Source organism: Charadrius vociferus, unplaced genomic scaffold (genome assembly GCF_000708025.1).
Source record: "Charadrius vociferus isolate BGI_N301 unplaced genomic scaffold, ASM70802v2 scaffold601, whole genome shotgun sequence".
Lineage (NCBI taxonomy): Eukaryota > Metazoa > Chordata > Aves > Charadriiformes > Charadriidae > Charadrius > Charadrius vociferus.
In genome coordinates, this window is record NW_009646615.1 from 109,238 (window position 1) to 129,324 (window position 20,087).

At 43.8% G+C, this 20,087-nt stretch overlaps 1 protein-coding gene across 1 annotated transcript in view; it reads right to left on the reverse strand.

Annotated features, from left to right (window-relative positions):
- The window catches only part of SYBU (syntabulin (syntaxin-interacting)), a 41,707-nt gene that overhangs the window by 1,966 nt on the left and 19,654 nt on the right, over positions 1-20,087 (reverse strand). Inside the window, exons 3-5 of the mRNA XM_009887941.1 lie at positions 4,463-4,565; positions 1,848-2,051; positions 702-851 (exon numbers count right to left, since the gene is read on the reverse strand). Coding sequence (XP_009886243.1) covers positions 702-851; positions 1,848-2,051; positions 4,463-4,565 — 457 coding nt within the window. The remainder of the gene's footprint in view (positions 1-701; positions 852-1,847; positions 2,052-4,462; positions 4,566-20,087) is intronic.

The following is a 20,087-nucleotide window of genomic DNA, read 5'->3' on the forward strand; positions in this document are numbered from 1 at the left end:
TCTGTTGCTGTGTAATGCACATTGTCACTTCTTTGCTCAGTGCCCATACAAAGGGCTATTGTGAAAAAATCAGTATCTAAGCAACAAAACCATAAGTGGGCACACTGGTTTGTGTATGAGCTTTTCTTTCATTAGGGGAGAAGGGGGATGTTTGTGGTTGTATTTCACAGAATACCAGGTTGGAAGGGACCAGATGATCCTTGAGGTATCTATGATTCTATGAAATATGATCACAAATGCCCCCTTCTCCCCTTATGAAAGAAAAGCTCTTACACAAACCAGTGCACCCACTTGTGTTTTTGTTGCTTCGATACTGAACACTGTCATATTTCACCGAGTGAGGTAGAACAGGAGACTAAGGTAATACATGCTGGCAGGTAGAAACTGTCTTATGTATAAGAGGTCTCAATGCTAAATCAAACTGGTAAAAAATCATCCTTTAAAAGTATTCTGTTGTGAAAGTTCAAACAATGGAAAAGAGATGGGTATATTTATAACTAAACTGCATGGTACATATTCCCTGAGAACGCTGTGAAACCTGAAATACCTGAAAACAGCCTAATCAGAAAACAGACTGATCGTATTTCAAATTTCTTAATTTAAGTTGTTTTCAACTTGTATGAGTAAAAATGTTTAGGATTCCCACCCCTAAATGCTCCTGAATAACTCTTTCTAACTCTGCTTTCTGAGGTGAAATTTACCTTTCTTTAAGTTTGCTCTCAGATTCCTTCAGCTTTGTTTTCAAATGACGTACTGTAACTTCTTTCTGCTGCAGAGGAGTCAAATACTGCTCTGGATTTTGTGGCTTAATGGTGTGATTTTCCCCACAAGAGTTGTATCTCCCTGATCGCCTGAAAAGGAAAACAACAAACCATCACATAACAGAACTCCTACAGTTCTTCAGTCCTGGCAAAAAGAAAACCATCCCATTGACTGATACAAAGCTTGACTCATTTGGGGCTCCTCAGTGTCAGCACAAGTGACTCCGTCTGGCAAGTCAAAGTACTTGTGGGACCAGCTGATTTGTGGCTATAGTGAAAAATTTACCATTTGTTGTACTTGGTTTCAGTGCCATTACATCCAATGAGACATTTAACTTTAAAATACCCAGCCATCTCCTCACCCAAAATGGGTGGTGTGTCTAAGAGCAGGCAGCCGGGCTGCTGGTGAGGACATCCAGCTGTAGGCATGGCCAGGCAAGGTCCTGCAGGGACTGAGTTCAGCTCCACACATGAGTTATGAAGCTGAGCACACCAAAACCTAGATTCATCCTATCTAGCTTTAGGTGTGTGTCTGACATACTTGGCTGCTGGGCTGCCTGAGAGAGAGAGAGACGGCAAGAGCAGCAGCATGGTGGCAATTTCTTCTCTGCAACATGTGTCACATGCTCTGGCAGGTATCTGTTTTCTGTCTTGTAGAGGACACCACACTCCTTAGGGAGGTGCCTAAGGCTGGGCAGGGCGAAAGGATTTTCAACCGAGTGTATCATGTTTTCTATACTACCCCACCCAACACTCTCCAAAGCGAAAGAACCCTCAGAGGAAAGAACCGGTAATTCCCCATGAGAATTGATGGCATGAAACCACATGAAGGAGCCTGCCTTGGAGTGAAAACCAACTATGAAAGGCTTTGACTAAAAGTAACCTTGAATTTTACAGTGCTGAAACAATAAAGCTTTTACAAGGGATGGAGCACACTGTGGACTCTCGAGCCACCAATATGAGGAGCCACACCAATGCTGAGGAGCAAGGTGACCTGCTCAGCAACTCTTACAGCTGGTCCCATGTTACTGTGCGGAGAAGGTAAGTCAGTGCGCTGAATGCCAGGATGCCGCAATAAACACTTGCCTCATCACCGGGCTGGTGTCGCTTCCTTTGTATGAGCCTGAGTTGCTGCTGCTGGCTGATGAAGCCCTGTAACTCTGATGGATGCTAGCAGGACTCAGCTGGTTTTTGCACAGTGTTGACAAAGGGTCCTTTTCACGGGAAGCAGGTGGGCTGGCTCCAGACTTGTAGGATAAGGATCCATTATTCCGACCATAAGGGCCACGACTGGAGGGAAACCAAAATGGTTAAAGCATATTGGATTATCCTCATTATGTGTCTTGTTTTACACACAAAGCTGTCTAAACACTTCAACCAGATAGATAACTGTGAGCGGTCAGAAAGAAAGAAAGTCCTGACGTCATCAGCCACTGCGTGTTCTCCCACTGACTGCGGGGCGCTTGGGCTGGATTATGTGATGTACGGAAACCTCAGCAAGGTGGAGAGCACAGTTCCCAGTGACTCCATCAGATCGTCCACGTTCCCTGAACCTCTGACTCCAGTAAGTAATGAGAGGATGGCAGCCTGGGTTAGCGCTAAAAGAACCACACTTCAGCGTTCCCCGGCCAGGCCTGTGGAGAGATGCCCGTCCGTGGAGGTCTTCTGTGAGGCTGCTTTCCTGCTCCTCAGCAAACAGCCCGAGGGACCACAGCATGTGGGGAAAACAGATTTTGTCTGAGCCCTGTTCTTTTCTGCCTTTGGCATTCTGGGTGCTTCAGCTGTCATTGTCAGCTATTCATTTGTTTAGATATAGTTTGAACCCCACTGCGAGCAGGCTGAAATGGCATTACAATAGACAAAGGCAAGCACGGCCTTTTCTTTCTCCCGTCCAGTTTCCCCTCACACGTATCCACCTTTCTATTCCCACCCTTTATTAAATAATCTGACTGTCAACTGTGGGTGCTTGAAAGCAACTGGTATCTGCGCTGCCCAAGAGCTGCCACAGGGCTGGGGCGCTCTGGGGACAGCTTCTCGTGGTGCCACCCTCGACCGCTCGCTGGGTTTGCCTTCCCGCGCTACTACGCCGCTACCTTTGTCCTCCCATGGAAGTTCTTCTTCTAAACCGTAATGAAAGGGCGAGTTTTTTAAAAAAAAAAAAAAAAATTACGGAAAAAGGCAAATCTAGCCAACAAAAGAGAAGGCTGGAATATAAAAATTTAAATACCACAGAATTATGAAGCGAAATCTCTTCTTAAAATTGTTTGACTTGGTTTCCTCCCTTCTCTGAAAATGGAACAGTTTATAAGGAACAGATGGTCGAGTGGCTGCTGCAAACCTTCACCACGCTGCTGCGGTCTGGGTGATTTTATAATTATTTTACAATGAAGTGCAGGACTGTGGTTTGTGACAACACTGAAATGTTTCAGAGTGAGTTAAGTCAAACAGTTAAAAAAGAATGTGTTTGCAAAGGAGACATCTCTTTCCACTTTGTACAGTAGAGCATCAGCTCTGGTGTGAGGCAGAACTCGCACAGACTGTGCGTAACACAGCAGTGCGTTTGAACGAGCACTATTACACGGGACTTCTGTTCAATTAAGTAGGTCAGTATGCTCTAATTTAAAATTATACTTAAATGCACAATAATATATGAAATCGCACATCATCTTACTGAAAGTAATGTGATTTTAGAGCTTCATACTACACTTACTATTGTTTTTTCCCCAGTCAGTAACTTTAATTGTCAGATTTAATCTAGAGAGAACTTAAGTAGTGTTTATTTTTCTAACAGTCTCATGATACAGATAGGAAACCACTCATTAGGCATCGTTCTGCCGATCTCTGTACACTGGGGCACACTGCGACCTTGGAGACGTCTGTCTGACTCGAGCATACGGGTATCCTGCTGCTGGTCCCGGCTTGCCTGCCAGCTCTTCCACAAAGGGCAGGAAACCAGTCCTGGCAATTTGAACTCCTTCCACCTACTCCAAAAAATGTAACCAGCAGGGATTGCGTGGGCAGAGCGCAACGCACGCTGCTCCGTCCCAACGCCCCTGTATTCGCAAGCTGTCTGGATTTGCCCTTCATGCACAATAGGGAGAAACCTTACAGAAATCTCTCATGAAAGGTTCACTTAGGTAGATGACTATGATAACTGCTTTTTTTTATTTGCATAGAGTTTTAGTTATATAAAGGTTGGGCAAGGGTGTTTAAGAAAAAAGCGACAAAGGCAATATTGTCTACTTCTTCCTACAAAAAACAAGGTCATGATCTGTAAATGTCACGCTGACAATTTATTACAGAGAGAAAATGAAGTGATAAGACCAAAAGCTTAAGGTTAATTGTTTAGAAGTACTGCTGTTAACTAACATACACCCAGTTGTTTCCTCCTCCACTGCAGCCGATGCCTTTTCTGCCTTACCTGATTGTATCTCCCATACTTGTTATGAATAAACAACAAAAAAATACCAGTCAGCTGATCTGGCATATTGACGATTTTTGTGCTCCAAATACAGCATTCTTTTTTCTTCCTTATATCACAGTTCTCATCAGTTTAAGTGCTGCCCGAAAGCACAGCATTACCCAAATTGTTTTAAAACTCACAATACTGGTATTGTATTTATTAACTGCAAGACCTTACACAGCAGTCTATCTTTGCACTAGCGGCACTTGCAATATTCAGGAAAAATTGCTTTGCTTACTTGCGGGAAAAAGAAGATCTTTTGCTTCCAGCAGCAGACATATGGACTTCAGGCGCTGAAATACTGCCTGTGCTGCTTGAAGAGCTAAAATCGGCTTCACTGCCTGGAAAGGAAAAGGGAAGAGTGAAACACGATGGAAATTATAACTCAAAGACTGTTTTCAAAATAACAATGAATCACAAGCATCCTTCCTTTGTCCGTCCTGTGAGAATTTCAGAAGTTGCATGAATTTTCAAAGATCCCCGAGGACAAGCCCTGGATTTGTTCCAGATTTTCAACATTTCTTCAGAACTGGCACTTCAACAAGAGCAGAAAAAACATTTGGACACAAAACCCTCACGCCACAGAAGCCATTTTAGGACTCGGCCAGGAACATTTGTTGTGACAACCTGTTTGCTTTCTCACAGCCATCAACAGATGAATGAGGCTGCTCACGTGGCTCCTTCAGGAGAGCAGTGATTAGGAGCACACAGCTCTAACTGGAGATTTCTCTTGCTTTAAACCATACGAAAATACTACCTGCTGGAAGGAAAGCTGCTGCTTCTATTTTGTTTCTCAGATTATGTGCACATACGTGCATATATGTATAAATGTGCATAGGCTAACTCGGTATATGCATGTATATTTACACACGTATGCAGGTTTTCATGTGGCACAGAAGCACAGTAAGGCAGTTCTAATAGCCTTAAAATAATCCAATAATCACGTGTGGCTCTCGAGTGCTTCTCAGGTGCTAAGCCGTCTATCTGGTTACTGACTTTGTGTGGATCACAGCTTTTATTTCCCAGGCTCTGGCATATACAAGGAAAACTGCTCTCGTTTTGCTAGGGCCAGTAGTATGTAAATGTACCAAGAAAGTCTTACTATCTGGAAAAAAACCCACCACCCTAAAGTTAGGATTTTTTTCAGTCTGTCACTCAAATGGCAAATGTCCCAAGCCATATCCAGGTCTCATGCTGCAGAGCCACATGACTTTATCAAGGGGATGGAAATAACTTTCCAACATCCTTTAAGCAGCCAGTCAGGGGGAGCATCTCTCACCTGAGAATTTCTGGGCACCGTCCCCATGCACAGACAGTGGCTGCAGACTTACCACAAATCCCATTTTTGCGATTTTTTCCATGAGGGGGAGATGCAGCTGCACCTACCATCATCCCTGCCCATGGCAAATAAACCAACCTTCAGGTGCACAGTGTCTCTTAAATCCTTAAGGGGCAGAGCTGTCAGGTATGTCTTGCACCCCTGAATACTTGGGATGGGGAAAAGGCCTTGTCGGAGCCTGTCTTCACAGCTTTAAAGAGGATGAGGCATCCAGCAACCATCCTTACTATCCGTCAACTCTTAGCAACCCGTGTTAGGATCAAATGTATTCGGATTTAACCCAATACTTTCCCAACCCCACCAAGTCCCAGCGCTGGGATCAGCCCCTGTTTCTCTGCGCCTCTGGTTCAGCCCAGCCCAGATATTCCTTTGCCCAATTTCAAAGCGCTGAAATGCTCAGCCCACCTCTTGGAAAGGGTAAGCCCCCTCTAACCTGCCCCATACCCCCTACAACACCCCTGGTAATCAGACCCCAGCTGCCACAGCTGTAGCCAAAGTACAAGTTTGCAAGGGGAGGGAGGGAGAGCAGCAAAGCCGCTTTGTTTCACAGAGCATTTATGTCATGTCTACAGATGCAGAAGTCAGTGACCCTCTCCTTGGGGAAGCAAAACGACCGTGGGACATAATGTCCAAAGCTGCAACATAGTTTTTGTGATAAACAAAACAATCCCATTATGAGACTAAGACACCAAATACTGTCTTGGTATCACGCTACTCCCAAATCTACTTTTCCAAGCAAGACCCGAACAGGTAAACACATCACACAGATTTCATACCTCTGGTGTTTGAGTCCCCAAAACATTCCTGGTCTTGCAAGACGCCAACAACTTTCCAAAGCCAAGTCCTGGCTGCGGCACAGAGAGCAGGAGCCCTAGCTGAAGCTCATCTCTGGTTAAGGAGATCACATCATAATCAGATCTCGCTATCGAAAGCATTTCGAGGAAGCAAGGCTTAATAATAGCCTCTCCCCGACCCGCCTGGCTTGGAGCGCAGGGCTGGGAAGGGCTGCTGGGCCACACACTGCCGGTAAGAGTCAGCACAGCCCGAAGAGGCGGCCACCTCAAAGGCTGAGCTTTCCGAAAGGCTGAACTGCATCTGAGACCGGGAACTGTGTCTGCAAAGCACAAATTAACCTTTCTCACCCCAGTTCTGATAACGGCTACACACAAGTTTAAGACTGAGCACAGGAGACTACTTATGCTTAAAATTAGGCACGTGGCTATTTATAGGATCTTCGAGAACATTTTATAAATTAAAGGGGTCACTGCCAGTATCTGTTCCAAGTGTGTTAGCTATGTTAAAGCCAGCTCTCTGTGTAGCAGTGGTTGACAGCAATGTTACCAGGAGACTTTAAAAAATATTTTCTCCCATTTGGTAGGCATCTCTAAGCAAAATAACATGGCAACTATCCATATAATATCAATTGCAACATATTCTCCTGGGTAAATGTGACTTCTGTCTTACAAATGTCTTTACGAAGAGGTGAAACTCCTTGCCTAGCAGCAATACAGGCAGGAGCCGAACACGGCCCCTCATCTTTCCTAACACCATTCCCCAGGCTGACAGCTCCCTAACGACCCTGTTGATTATTTTTGTCGCTGTGACAATGTGATTGCAAAAGCTCACACATGTAAGCCCCAGAGCAGCCTGCCGATTCAGCGTTAACCATGAAAGAGGTTGACATTTCTCAGAAACATATTATTTTGTCCTAACTGGCCACAACACTTCTTTTGTCCTGATCTGAGACTTCCTTGCTCAAGAATACTGTTTTACCCACTCTTCCCGGCCAAAGACTCTACATGCTGAGCCATCGGCTTCAGCAGCACCTCATCTGAAATTCATTCATACATATTCTTCCATGTTGCAGCCACTCGGCGTCACAACACCAACAGCCTCCCGGCAGGCAAGCCAACTTGGAAACACGCTTTGATGGAAACGCTCGTGCTGCACGTACGGCATCCAATGCTGGGAGGCCCATGGCTCTGGCCACCCCTCGCCTTGCAGCCGGCTCCGGGCAGCAGCGTGCCCACGCCACACGAGTGGGGCTGTGCGCTGCTCTGTGCAATGGGAAGAACACCACAAGGATGACCAACAAAGTCCTGTAATATTTTCCAGGATTGCTCCTTGCCTGGAATGGGTATCTGAGAAGCAGGAGTGAAATTGTGCAGCGTCTAGTGCCCTCCCTGCACTTCACTGCTCAGTGGGCAACGGCACCGGGCTGAGAGCGCGCTGCGGACAGCATCGTGCCTTCTGCTGCCTTTTAGCCTCTGTCTGCCCTGGCAGCACCGTGGCATTCACCTGGCACGGAGGGGAAGAGAAGGAAGCCTGCAGCCCTGTGCTTGTGATGAGGAGTGCCGACACAACCCAGGCAGGGGCAGAGCGGGCCGTGATGGTCCGGAAGACGCATCTGCTCATCTGCGCTGGGGGTCAGGGACCACTGCTCAGGGAGCCAACGCTGCCCTGCCGCGGTGCGGGAATCAACTGGGAAACCTCCCACTCATTACTGGAGGGCAAGCTTCCCATCCTGCGTGTGATGCAATTACAAATTTCAGGGCGGGATTGAGAAGAGGGAGAAAGAGCTGCTCGTGCATGGCCCAGCGTGCCTCCAGCGGGCACTGGTGCGTGTTTACCACACTGGTGCAGAGCAGTGCCTGCAGGTTGGGGGGAGAACAGCCTCACCTGTGACTCTGCCCTCTGCATGGCCTCAGCCATAGTGCAAGGGTCACGACAAAGCACGGTGACCCCACCACACACTGCCTTCACAGCTTTTACAGGTAGAACTGATTAGGTGTATTGGGCTGACTGGGAGAAGTGCAAGCACAGAAATACCACATCTTTTATGTATATGTGTTAGAGAGACAGTATATCCATATACATTTCTTACACAGAGTCACACAATAACCCCAGGTGCACACCTGGAGTATGGCATCGCAGTCTGCTGTGTCTAGCCATTACAGATGGGTGGATAACTTGTTGTATGGTCTGGCCTCAGTATTAAAATCTTGCTTACAATTCAGCACTTAAACTTTTTCCTTCCGTAAGAATAAAGCTCAAACCTATCTAAACAGTAAGATTAAAATATGGAAAAGAGGAAAAAGTTCAAGTAATACCTGTGACAGCAACATTGACAGCTGAGCAGCAGAACTGGATTGCCAACACTCAGGATGTATATGAACTTATTAAAATTTACTCTTTTTGTGTCTTTCCTGTTTGCAACTTCACCACTGTTTCAGACCTGCCGAAATATATAAACCACAGAGCTTACCTATCTTCTGACTCCATAAACATGACCTCTTTATATATATATATCACTCTTGGTGCTAGGTTTTGCATATAGTCACCCAGTGAAACAGAGCTGTAAATAAAACAGTGCCGACAGAGACAGCTTGTCCTCAAAATGTAAAACACTTAAATTTGCTGAGCTTCCTTGCCTTCAAAAGCATCCTGTTATACGGCAAAGAGACCAGAATACGCATATATGTTCACCAACTCCGGTACAGCAACTGGAGGAATAAGTGGCATGCTGTCTCTGTAGATAGCTTTATTTAGAGACCCCAGGGGAAGAGATAAGGCCTGACTGCATAAAAAAATCCAGCAAAGCCATTAGAAGCAGCTGTAAAAGTAGAGAGAATTCAGTTGCAATGCTCACTATTGAAAGGACCTCTATTTTTAAGAGATTTGGTTTTATTTATCTTGAAAACTTTAACTCACAGCTACATCTCCAGTTCTATTCTTTAACAACATAAGCAATATATTTCCAGGAAACACTAATGCTGCTTCTTTTCTATTTAATATGGGGTTGTTCCTGCAAGATTGTTTCTGCACACCACAAGCAATCTAGGAAAGAAAACCACACTGCTCACATGCCCTGACAAACGTCAGAAAAAGAAGCTGCAAAGAAATGATGAAGTCTCGCTTTAGTATTTCAGGCTTTTCTTCAGATAACACCCTTAAAAATGATCCGTTTCAAGGTCAAAGTCTCCCTGTGGGAAATGTACTCAATTCACAGTGCCAGGCCCATAGCTGACAGTGGGTTTTGGTCCAAGTCCCCGGCCTTTGACTTATTATTTCGTTGACTATTACTATGTGTGAGACTCTTATCTTGGACTTACTATTATATTTCCCATCAAACAGTACCTGAGTAAAAGCAGATATAATCCCGGGAGCAAGGAACAGGACGCAGAACTCTCCTCCCTGCGAACTGCTCTAGTCTTTGGGTGACACAAGCTGCTCCCACATGCTCTACCTCTGCCCACGTCTCACACTCTCCACTACCACGAGGTCTAGAGTCAGTGGAGGAAGCTGAGGATGCCCAGTAGGTCGCAGTGGTTCAGGAACTCTTATGAGAGGTGTGGATTTGAACTCCTTTAGTCTAAGGAGGGCACTGAACTTGGGTGTCTTCCTCAAGCTCTAACTGCTCATCTGCGACACAAACCAGGACTTAGCACCAGCACTGGCCATGCTTCAGAGGAATGAAACATGCTGGTTGCCTGCACTCTCAGAGACGATCTAGCTCCAGTGTGGAGGTTCAGAGTGAATCCAAGGCGTGCACATGGGCACACTCAGGACTCCAAGTAGGTATCTAAGTCTGGGAGACAGGCACTCCTCTCTAGCATGTCCTGGGGACTGGTGGAGGTGTGTTCCTGCCTGGCATGCTCTCTGCTGTTTATCTTGGATTTTAGTACCTAACCGTCCCCTCTAATTTTATATGCAGTTTAGTCATCGAGCTCAGATTTGTGAGTTGCGCTCCCAGAACGATGGTGAGGAGCTGGGCACAGCAATGCCTGGCATGGTCACTCCTAAGGGCATCAACAGGCATCCCCTCCCCTGTCCCACTGCACTGGCCAAGGAAGCCATCACTCCCCACAATTCCGTGGACATCTACCTGAATGCTTGCCACGCTCCCTCATCTGACAAATCTATTCATCGCGTTTCAGCTGATTGCACAGTGCAGTAACAGCTGGTAACTCGGGCAGCTGGCAAAGATACAGTCAGAGGGGATGTAGAGAAAAGCTTCCAGTGTGACTCTCTATAAATTGTTCAGACCTGCTGGGTGGGGAGACATCCAAAACCAGACAGAAGACCTTGGGGAAGAACCGCAACGCAGATCCTGCTTCCCCGCATTTGGATCTAAACTCAGTTGTACAAATGATCTCCTCAATTCAGACTGCTGGTTGTGTGATCTAAACTAATTATTCATCTTGATTTCTGCTCATTTTGCTTGCTTGCTCTTCTTAATTTGGAAGAAGGTTTGTTATCAAATAATCAAAATTTATCTCATTAAGCAGTTTTCGGATCTCATCTCAATACTATAGTTTTGGTAGTGTTCTGTACTACATTAATGCAAATTATAAGCACTGCAGATCTCAAAATGAATACAGAGTGTGACTTGTGTATGCTGTGAAACCACAATCAATCAAGCTCTTCTCTAAAAACACAGTCACTACAAACTAATTACTGATATTGGCTGAGAGCCATCATGTATATTCTGCATATCACTATAATCTGGGCTTGTGTTTTTCTTAATTGTTTTTAATTCATGGGTTTGTAGAGCAGCCACAAGATGATGCTGGAGCAGACAAAAAGCACTGCAAGTTGGGTATTATTTTGTTTCTGCTTTATGTATCTTAAGGAGATCCTTCCTACAGAAATCAGCCTGACCTATTTTTTTTTTTTTTTTCTGCTTCTATATGCAGTTTGAGCTGTTCTAGCAACACCTTAAAAATGGCTCCCATAAATTTTCTCTTCTCAGCCTGAAATGACCTTTGTCGGGGGAACATATGTTCACGGAGCAGAAGGGAACAGTCTGGGGAACTTATCATCCTGTTCAAACAAAAAGGCTCTTCGGATCAGAGATGAAAGGATGCTACTTTGCTAAGGTTCAAAAAATACACTGATAGTTGTATAACATGATATTAAAATTGCATATGACAGTTTTATAAAATGTAAGTGTAAATCCACCTACGGACAAGTATTTTTTATAAGGAAGCACATAGTGTCACCTCAGGATATTTTTTTGCGTACCTGGCAGTACGATTTGGTCTGTTTGAAGGGAAATGGGTAGGCTGGTCAGAAGTATTTTTAGGAGCTGGAAAATGTCATCTTTGGCAGGGATGACTTAGCAGTACACAGAAGGGGAGTGAACTCCATCACAGACTGGGAAAACATCCCAGCCCTCCCGTCACGTTGGTGGCAGAAGTTTAACAAAGGGCTTTCAGAGGCCCCTTCAACACATCCCCTAAATCTGGTTCCCATGAGCGAGGAGGGGAGAGGCTGGCTGCTGCGCAGCAATTAACTGCGCAGGCACGCGTTCACAGCATATATGCAAATGCATGAAATCACAGGCTAAACCTGATTCAGCTGAAAGCTTTTGCACAGTCACCCTTAATATAAGACATACGGTTTTCATTATAATGTGCATAAAACATTTTAAATCAGTTTGACATGTTTTCAACAGGGAAGAGAAAAATATTGGAACGAGAAACAGATCTGGGAGGTAACTAACTAAACAACTCTGCAGTCCCAGGATGAAAAGCGAGATTTGTCATAAGCTAATCAATATTTACTGTAATACACACATTGAAATGATTACAAAAAACTAATCAAGTTTAAATGTCATCTGTTGAGAAGAAGAGTAAAACCCTACCCAGTGTATTCATTGGTTGCCTAAACTATTTTTTACAGTAATAAAGCCAAGGTAGGTCTGAGGGCAACGCCTTTCAAGTTACGACTGCTGTCATTTGCTGCTTTTTTTTCCCCCCAATAGCACTCTTATCATTAAGAAGCACAAATGACAGGCAAGAAGCCTCTGCTTTTTCAGCTTATTAATCCTTGTGGGTTTGTGGCCACACTGTTTTCTGCCAACTCTAGCAAACAGCCACAGCCTGCCTGGGTTTTGAAAGCCAACAGCCTCCTGTCACTTACAGAGTTTCAGAAGGGAGGAACAGAGATCTGGAATGAAGAATCCTCAGTGTGGAGGAGAGACAAGACTTGTAATACTAATAAAATATGAAACAAACCCGCAGTATTTTCATGTCCTTTAAATACATTTTATGTAACAGTATATATAAGCTATTCTATTATAAAGTAGGTTTGCTATTTTGTTATGTCACATTAAAGGCAATATATTTCAAGCTTCTTGGGGAAGCGATGTCCACCTCGCAGTGGCTGGAGGTGGGATTTATGAAAGGATAGTGGGTCCCCAGTGCCCAGAGGGGAAATTTTGGAAGTGGGGCTCTCCCTATCTGTCACTCTCCCTATCTGTCACCTCACTCAGGAAATATCTCCCCTCGGTCTCAATCAGCAAAGCTTCTCAGCTGTGTGAAACTTGTTTCTGGGCATGCCTACAAGCAGGGCGGCTTTAAAAGCGCTGAGCTGTTCAGTGCCTGGCTCCTGTCTAAAGACCAGGCTGGGTGTTTCACACTACACCAAATAATACATCAGGCTCCACACAAAAGCAGCCCAAGGAAAGCTCTCTTCTGCTGTCTGCTTTACTGGGGAAAGAAAGGATCCACCTGGGACTTATCTGCAGAGCCAGATTTAGCTTTGAACTGGGAGGAGGCTGCACATCATCTCCCCTCCACACCACCAGGAACGTGCAACGCATCCAGCAGTAAGGACTGGATGAGGAGATGGGGTGCCCCCCCCTCTCAGCTTATCACATCCCTCTCCAGCTCTTCTGTAAATCCACCCAATTTAGGATGCCTGCCTGTCTTCACTACCCCCTGCTACATGGGGGAATCCAAACAGGCCTGAATCTCTCACAGCTCCCACCTCCATCGGGAGACCCTACCCAACCCCTGCACCCAACACACCTGAGAAAACTAAAAACAATCTAGAGTTTTGGGCAAAGTTGGGTGACCTCTATATAGTTGTTCTTCTGGCAGCTGGGTTTTATTTTATGTTTTTTGATTTTGGTTTATTTATTGGAACAGGGACTGAACGCGCATTTCTCTCTTCTCCTAGGCTCTTCCTGAGCTCAGAATTGTAACTTCAAGTGAGAACCCAAAGAGAGTGAAGGCATCTAAAACACAGCTTCACCAGGATTTAGATATCTAAGTATATAAAAGCAAGTAAAATACCACAGCTTAAACAGGCCAAGTGTTCAAAATGCCACCGCTATCTGCAAAGACCTGCTTATGCTCAAGATTCTGCTTTTGAGCCCAGTAACCACCAACTTACCCGGTGTCTTTAAACTACAGGGAAAACACATAGATGAAATTTGCATGACTAAAATACATTCCCTTAGCTTTCTATGCCTACCTATAAATACAGGTATATAAGCACAAGGAATACACAGACGTGTCCACTCAAAACTGCTCAAAAAGTATTTGAAGTACTCAGTCTGAGGGAAACAAAAGCTTCTACGTAGTAATTTGGTCACCAGAAAACAAAATTCAGAGAACACTGAAACTATTTATGATTCGAAGTCAAACATGGCCGGAAAATGGAAAATCAAAGTTTTCTACTTTCTGTATGAAATTATGCTTTAATTTTGAAAACTGTCAAATTTCTTTCTTCTTTTAAAAAGGGGGTAAAAACATTAAAAAATCTCCCCAAACATTCTAAATATTTTAGATTGAATATCATCTTTTTTCAGTCTGAGACAAAAGGTTTTCTTTAATATTTTGATTTGGCAGCAAAACCCCAAAACAGTCATTTCAATAGCTCCACTTTGAACCTAATAAGATGTCAGACAAAAAAGAAATACGGGATGTAAAGGAAAATAGAAAAGGAAATAATCTATCAATTCTTGAGTAAACATTGCTCAGAAAACAGTTTAAATCCCAGGATTCTCATTAAAAAGGCATTAATAACCTGGAGGAATTCCAAAAAAGGTCAACAATAATGATAACAGGATTACAGGGCACTGTTTATGAAGGGAGATTAAGGGAATGCAATTTGTGTATTCTGAGATAAAAAAAAATACTGGCAACACTGTTTATCATGGGGAGGAGGAATACAGCTGGAAAATGGTAAAGAAAACCATGTAACAGTAACACAGGATTCTGGCTGTGATAGGTGTTATTTCATGAAAAATTATTTGAAATAAAAACTGATGGCTGGTGGGAGTTGTGCATAGTAAAATGCAGCTGGAGTAGGTTCAGAATACTTTAACCGGAGAATCAGAAAGATATTTTAAACATTGGCATAAATAATACAGAATGTAATTTAAAAGCAGAGCACCAAAAAAAAAATCTCCTAAGGGAAGATTCATAATGGCCTCTTTCATATGCATGGTATTTCTTTCTGTGGAGGTGAAGCAGGCTGAAAACCACAGAAAACAGCCAGGAGGAGCAGAAAATTCACTGCAGCAAATACACAAATTGCAAAGCATGTTCTAGCTTGACCTCACACATATTTTAAAACAAATAGTTAAGAGTGTGCAGGGTGTATAACATCAGGTGGTTTTTTGGCTCATATTCCACTCTGGATTGGAAGAGAGAAAAAAAACCAAACCACACCACCCTGGTTGAATATATAAAAAGATTTTTATTTTCACTAAAGATTACAGCTATTGCCATCTTCCATACCTGCATCAACTCTGACCTGTACACCCCGGTGCCCTTCCTTACGCCAGGCACTCGGCCATCTTTTCCAGGTGTGGGAGGACATCCCTGCAATCCCTGGGAGACCTGCATCTCTATCAAAAGGCATTTGGAGCTAAAAGATGAATTGGCTGGCACAGGTCCGCCCTGTCCATCAGCCTGGGCACTCCCTGCAAAAGTCCCGTATCCGCATCCCCTGCTCACTCCGATTTGCAGTTAGATCCATGGCTCTCTCATGGACCGAGCACAAGGCTAAGCTCGAGGTTGCAGGTATCCTCAGGCGAGACTCTCCCTTTAACGCTGGCTGTCCCACTTTCTGTACATGTGGAGTGGTATCGGGACAATTAACGGGCCAGAAAGAGAGAGAGAAAGGAGTTATGGTGTGCCTGCTGGGAACTCCACTTCAAACCCCCAATAAAACAGTTACTAAATTATACGAAGTGGAACAGCTGCCCTGGGAGCAGACCGCCTGCGTCCCGTCAGCCTGCCCAGCAGCCCTGGAGTAGGGCACTCTTCTCCTTTGTGCTCAAGTCCATCCTCCAAACGAGGTACAAACACATATAAATGTAAGTTTCTCTTCCCTTTACTAAGTTACAGGGATCTCCATTTATTTATTTTTCTTTGTGAGGAACCTCACCGCAGAAGATTTGTGCCCAAGACCCTGAATTGCAGGTGGCCTGTGCCACCAGCCCACAGCTGGCCAGGTCATTATCTAGGACAGGTGGGACTCAGGTTTTCTCCTTTTACTTGCCAATTCTTCCTTTGCAACGTGCTGCCTTCTTTTTTGGATCTTCCATTTTCGCTTTGACATCTGGGTGCTTGCTGCAGCCTGAGACTCTTCTGAACAAAAAGAGATATATGTCTTGAGAGGCCACAGCCCAACCACTAATTGCCTATGTCTTTGCTAAGCAACATCTAAAATAAACTTTTAGAAGAGGGTGGATTATAAAATTTGTGACACAGAACTAAAAGATTGTTTTTCTAGGCCACTTAAATTTATCAGGAACTTGTAGATTTGGGTTAAAAAATATGAAACACTTTAAAGCCAAAACACTCTTTGTAGCTGCTGCTTTGCTTATTCTCGTTTGAAAGAAATACTTGGCTATTTGAACATGTTTTCCACATCAATACAAGCAAATTTGTTTAAATACAAATTTTAAATCTAAAATAGCTATAAATCCAAACTGAAAAAAACAGCACTATGCTAATAATTTTGACCTAACTTTCTAAGCAACTTTTGCTCAAAATATTTATATTCTGATTATATTCCAGCATTATCTCTCAGAAGTTACAGAGCACTTTTTTCACTTCAGTGTGATTTAGTTAGCTTGTGTCCTAAAAATACTTAATTCCTGTGAGTTCACGGTGCGAAATGAGATACAGGATCTCCCTGTGCAATGCGAGGCACCTTGGGCAGCAGTCCTCAGAAACAGGACAAGAGAGAGTGCCTAAGCTTATCAGGGAGGAACAGAAGAGGAAAAGGCATCTAATTAGACCTATTTGCAGATCTACGCATGATCTTTAAACACAAACTTTCCCTTGGCTTCAATAAGGGCCAACAGCAGAGCTGTCAGATACCTGATGAGGAACACAGGAGGCGGGGGTGGGCTTCATCTTATTAAACATGGATGTCTCAACGTAGACACCCATGTCTGAGCCAACCTTGGTCCCATTTTCAGTCAACGAAGAGTTAGTCAGTATAACCAGTGAGTTCAAGGTACTGTTTATCTTATCCTAAAGTAAATGCTTATATATTTGGTCAGAAAGACTGCACACTAGATTCATTGATGTTATTCATTATTTCTCCTTTAAAACAAAATAGGACCTTAGTGCACTTGTGAAGGCGGAGATAATTACAACTACATTACAGATATGGAATTGAGGTGAGAAAAATTACAGGCCATCTCTACTCTATCCAACTTGGTTCACCGCGAATTCACATCTCTTTCACCTCTGAAACAACTCCTGTAACCCCCAGAAGAAGGGAAATGCCAGATTTATCCATTAAAGCTGTTCTACTTCCTGTGAGCAATGGGACTAGTTACTGGACCAGAGAAAGCCAGCCAGTCCCCAGCCCCAGCCCACAGCTCCTGAAGGTCGTCTAAGGAGACCTGTAGATTCAAATTTTACTTCTTCTGGATAACAAATACGGAGAGACTTATGCCAGACAGAGGAGCTCCAATGGGACCTACTGGCTGCGCTGGGTCTGTAAACCCAACTGGGAGGGACCACTCCAAAACAGAGCGGTTTCTGGGGACACCTTATAGCAGCTTTCTAGAACTTAAAGGGTGCCTACAGGAAAGCTGGGGAGGGACTATTTATCAGGGAGTGTAGCGAAAGGATGAGGGGTGAAGGTTTTAAACTGAAAGAGGGTAGATCTAGAATAGATATTAGAAGGAAGGAATTCTTTACCCTGAGGGTGACGAGACACTGGAACACATTGCCAAGAGGAGTTGTAGATGCCCCATCCCTGGAGGTGTTCAAGGCCAGGCTGGACGGGGGCTTTGAGCAACCTGGTCTACTGGGAGGTGTCCCTTCCCATGGCAGAGAGGTTGGAACGAGATGGTTTTTAAGGTCCCTTCTAACCTAAACCATTCTATGATTCTGTTGCCCAGTTATACTGACTCTTGCCTAGCGCTAAACCTTTAAGGTCCTTTCCAACTCTAACTATTCTATGATTTTATGAAAACTCTCAAACATTGGTGGGGGGAGGGGCAGGGGGAGGGAAAGGCTGAGCTATGCAACCGACAAACCCCTCAACAGCAGCTTCCAACTCTCCACCATCCACTAGACTTCACAGTGCTGGTCACCTTCCAGACCTCACAGCACAGACTGCTACAACAAACACCGAACCTTCACAGGGTGACACCCCTCCGTGCTCAACTCTAGGATGCGAACTCTGAGGGTAGCATGAGCTTGAACCTGGCCATGGCCTCCTTGCTCCTGGAGGGTGAGATATCTATGTTCATTTCCCCGTGAAGCACATCCCAGTCCGCGGGTACCCATGGCGACCGGGTTTTTAATAACTCCCTGCGCTGGCAGGTCAAGTAAGCAAATCTACACAGCTCCATAGCAACAGACGTGAAATTAAAGCGGATCCCATCAGTAAAATATGCAGGAGGACTCAGTGCATACATAATTATTATCCAGAAACACTTTTATTTGAAAAAATCAGCAGTAGCTATTTTGTGTAGGCCCAAAATGAAAAGTGAAGAGAAGGAAGAAAAGCAAAAGTAAATGAGAAAAAGGAATAGGGTCAAAAACTGCCACAACTGCATTTGTTAGACTCTATGTTAGAAAAGATCTCAGAAACTTTATTGTCCCAAATTATGAAGTCCACATATAAGAAAGGGAGAAGAGTGAGATTAAAACTGTACAGGAAATAAATATTGTGTACTGTTGGATCCGAATGTTGGGACAGTTACGTCGCCTGCTGTCAGGTTTGGGACAGAAGTGAAGCATTCAAATGTCTGGGAAAGACGATACATGCTCAAGCGCTTCCTCCCTTTCTATTACCAAGGTGATGGAAAGCCTTCCACAAACACATTTAATTCACCTCTGTGTATCTGCTCTTTGCCAAATATCGAGCTGCTTAAAAATCTAATGCTCAAGTTAAAGCCATCCTCATAAGTTTTAGATTACTCGGAGAACCTGGGCTTTTGCTCCTTCTCTTTTCACGTGCAAGCTCCTCTGAACCCCTGAGAATTTATGCTTTATGCTTACTAATAAACATGGGCACACCAAGACATTGCTTGTTATTAATTCAAATACTTTAAGGAGGTACAAAAAACCAAATAAATGGAGAACTTACAGTCATAGGCAAGATGCTCCATCATTTGTTGTTAACTTACTTCACTCGGTCCATCGTCAGACCCTTTTTTTGTTCTATGGCCAATTATTTAAAGTACACTGAATCAGGTGTAGCTCATTTCCTAATATCAGTATTCTTACGGACGTGACACCAGCCACATATTTAACCGCCTGAATATTCTCAGGAATGGAAGCACGAATCTCCCCATCTTCACTGCACAAGTAAGGTTATCACTGATTGCAGGATGGGGGCATGATGTACTCTGATTAAATCCTGCATTTGTAACTGGGTTAAATGTTCTTTGACACACCCTTGTTCTTAATTATCCCTCCCCCCGAAGAGGTGCAGTCTTGGAATGTGGGTTATAAAGTACTGCTAAATCAGTCAGAGCAGAAAGACAGACACATTACATTGAGGTCACCAGTCTTCTCATCGCTCTCACCTTTGTGTGATCCTGCTTTTAAAGAAGCACACCAATTTATTTTAGGGATCAGTCAAGGCAGATTGTGACAACCAAAAAATGTGACTTTGCCTTAGAATACACAGTGCACCAGCAGCATTTTAAAGTGTTTCAACGTAAGAGGTAGAAGTACCAACTAGTAGTTATAAAAAACAATGAACCTCTTTGCATGCCATAGGATCTATTCAAGTTAGCACATTCTGTAACTTGGTTTTCATATTCTGTACCACTGTTCCTGAACAACAGGGACAACAGTTCTATTATTTTTCCCACTGCTTGCAGATATTTGGTACAGAGAATAAACAAAAGCCATGCAAATACAAGATACAATGTTCTTGGATAAATACACCAGTAAAACATGTCTTTCTAATATTTTATCAGTCTTTCCAAGGTAAAACAAAGTTCTATCATTGCATCCTTCTGCAATCAGAAAGGTGAAGTTCTTGAGAATGAAGTATATTTCCAGCATTACCTCTAAGAAAATCCTCTCGCAGAACTTATATACCAACTCATCTGTTTTTTAAGTGAAGCACATACATACATATCTATCAGTCAGATACTATTCTTCCTACACTACCATACTGAAGACAGAGAGTGAGCTGACAAAAGAGCTGTAAAATCATACAGCCAGATGTCAGTAATACAACCTAAAACGGAACTTTTATGTTTTGTTTTTAAAACAACCAAAGTGACTGCCTTTAGCAT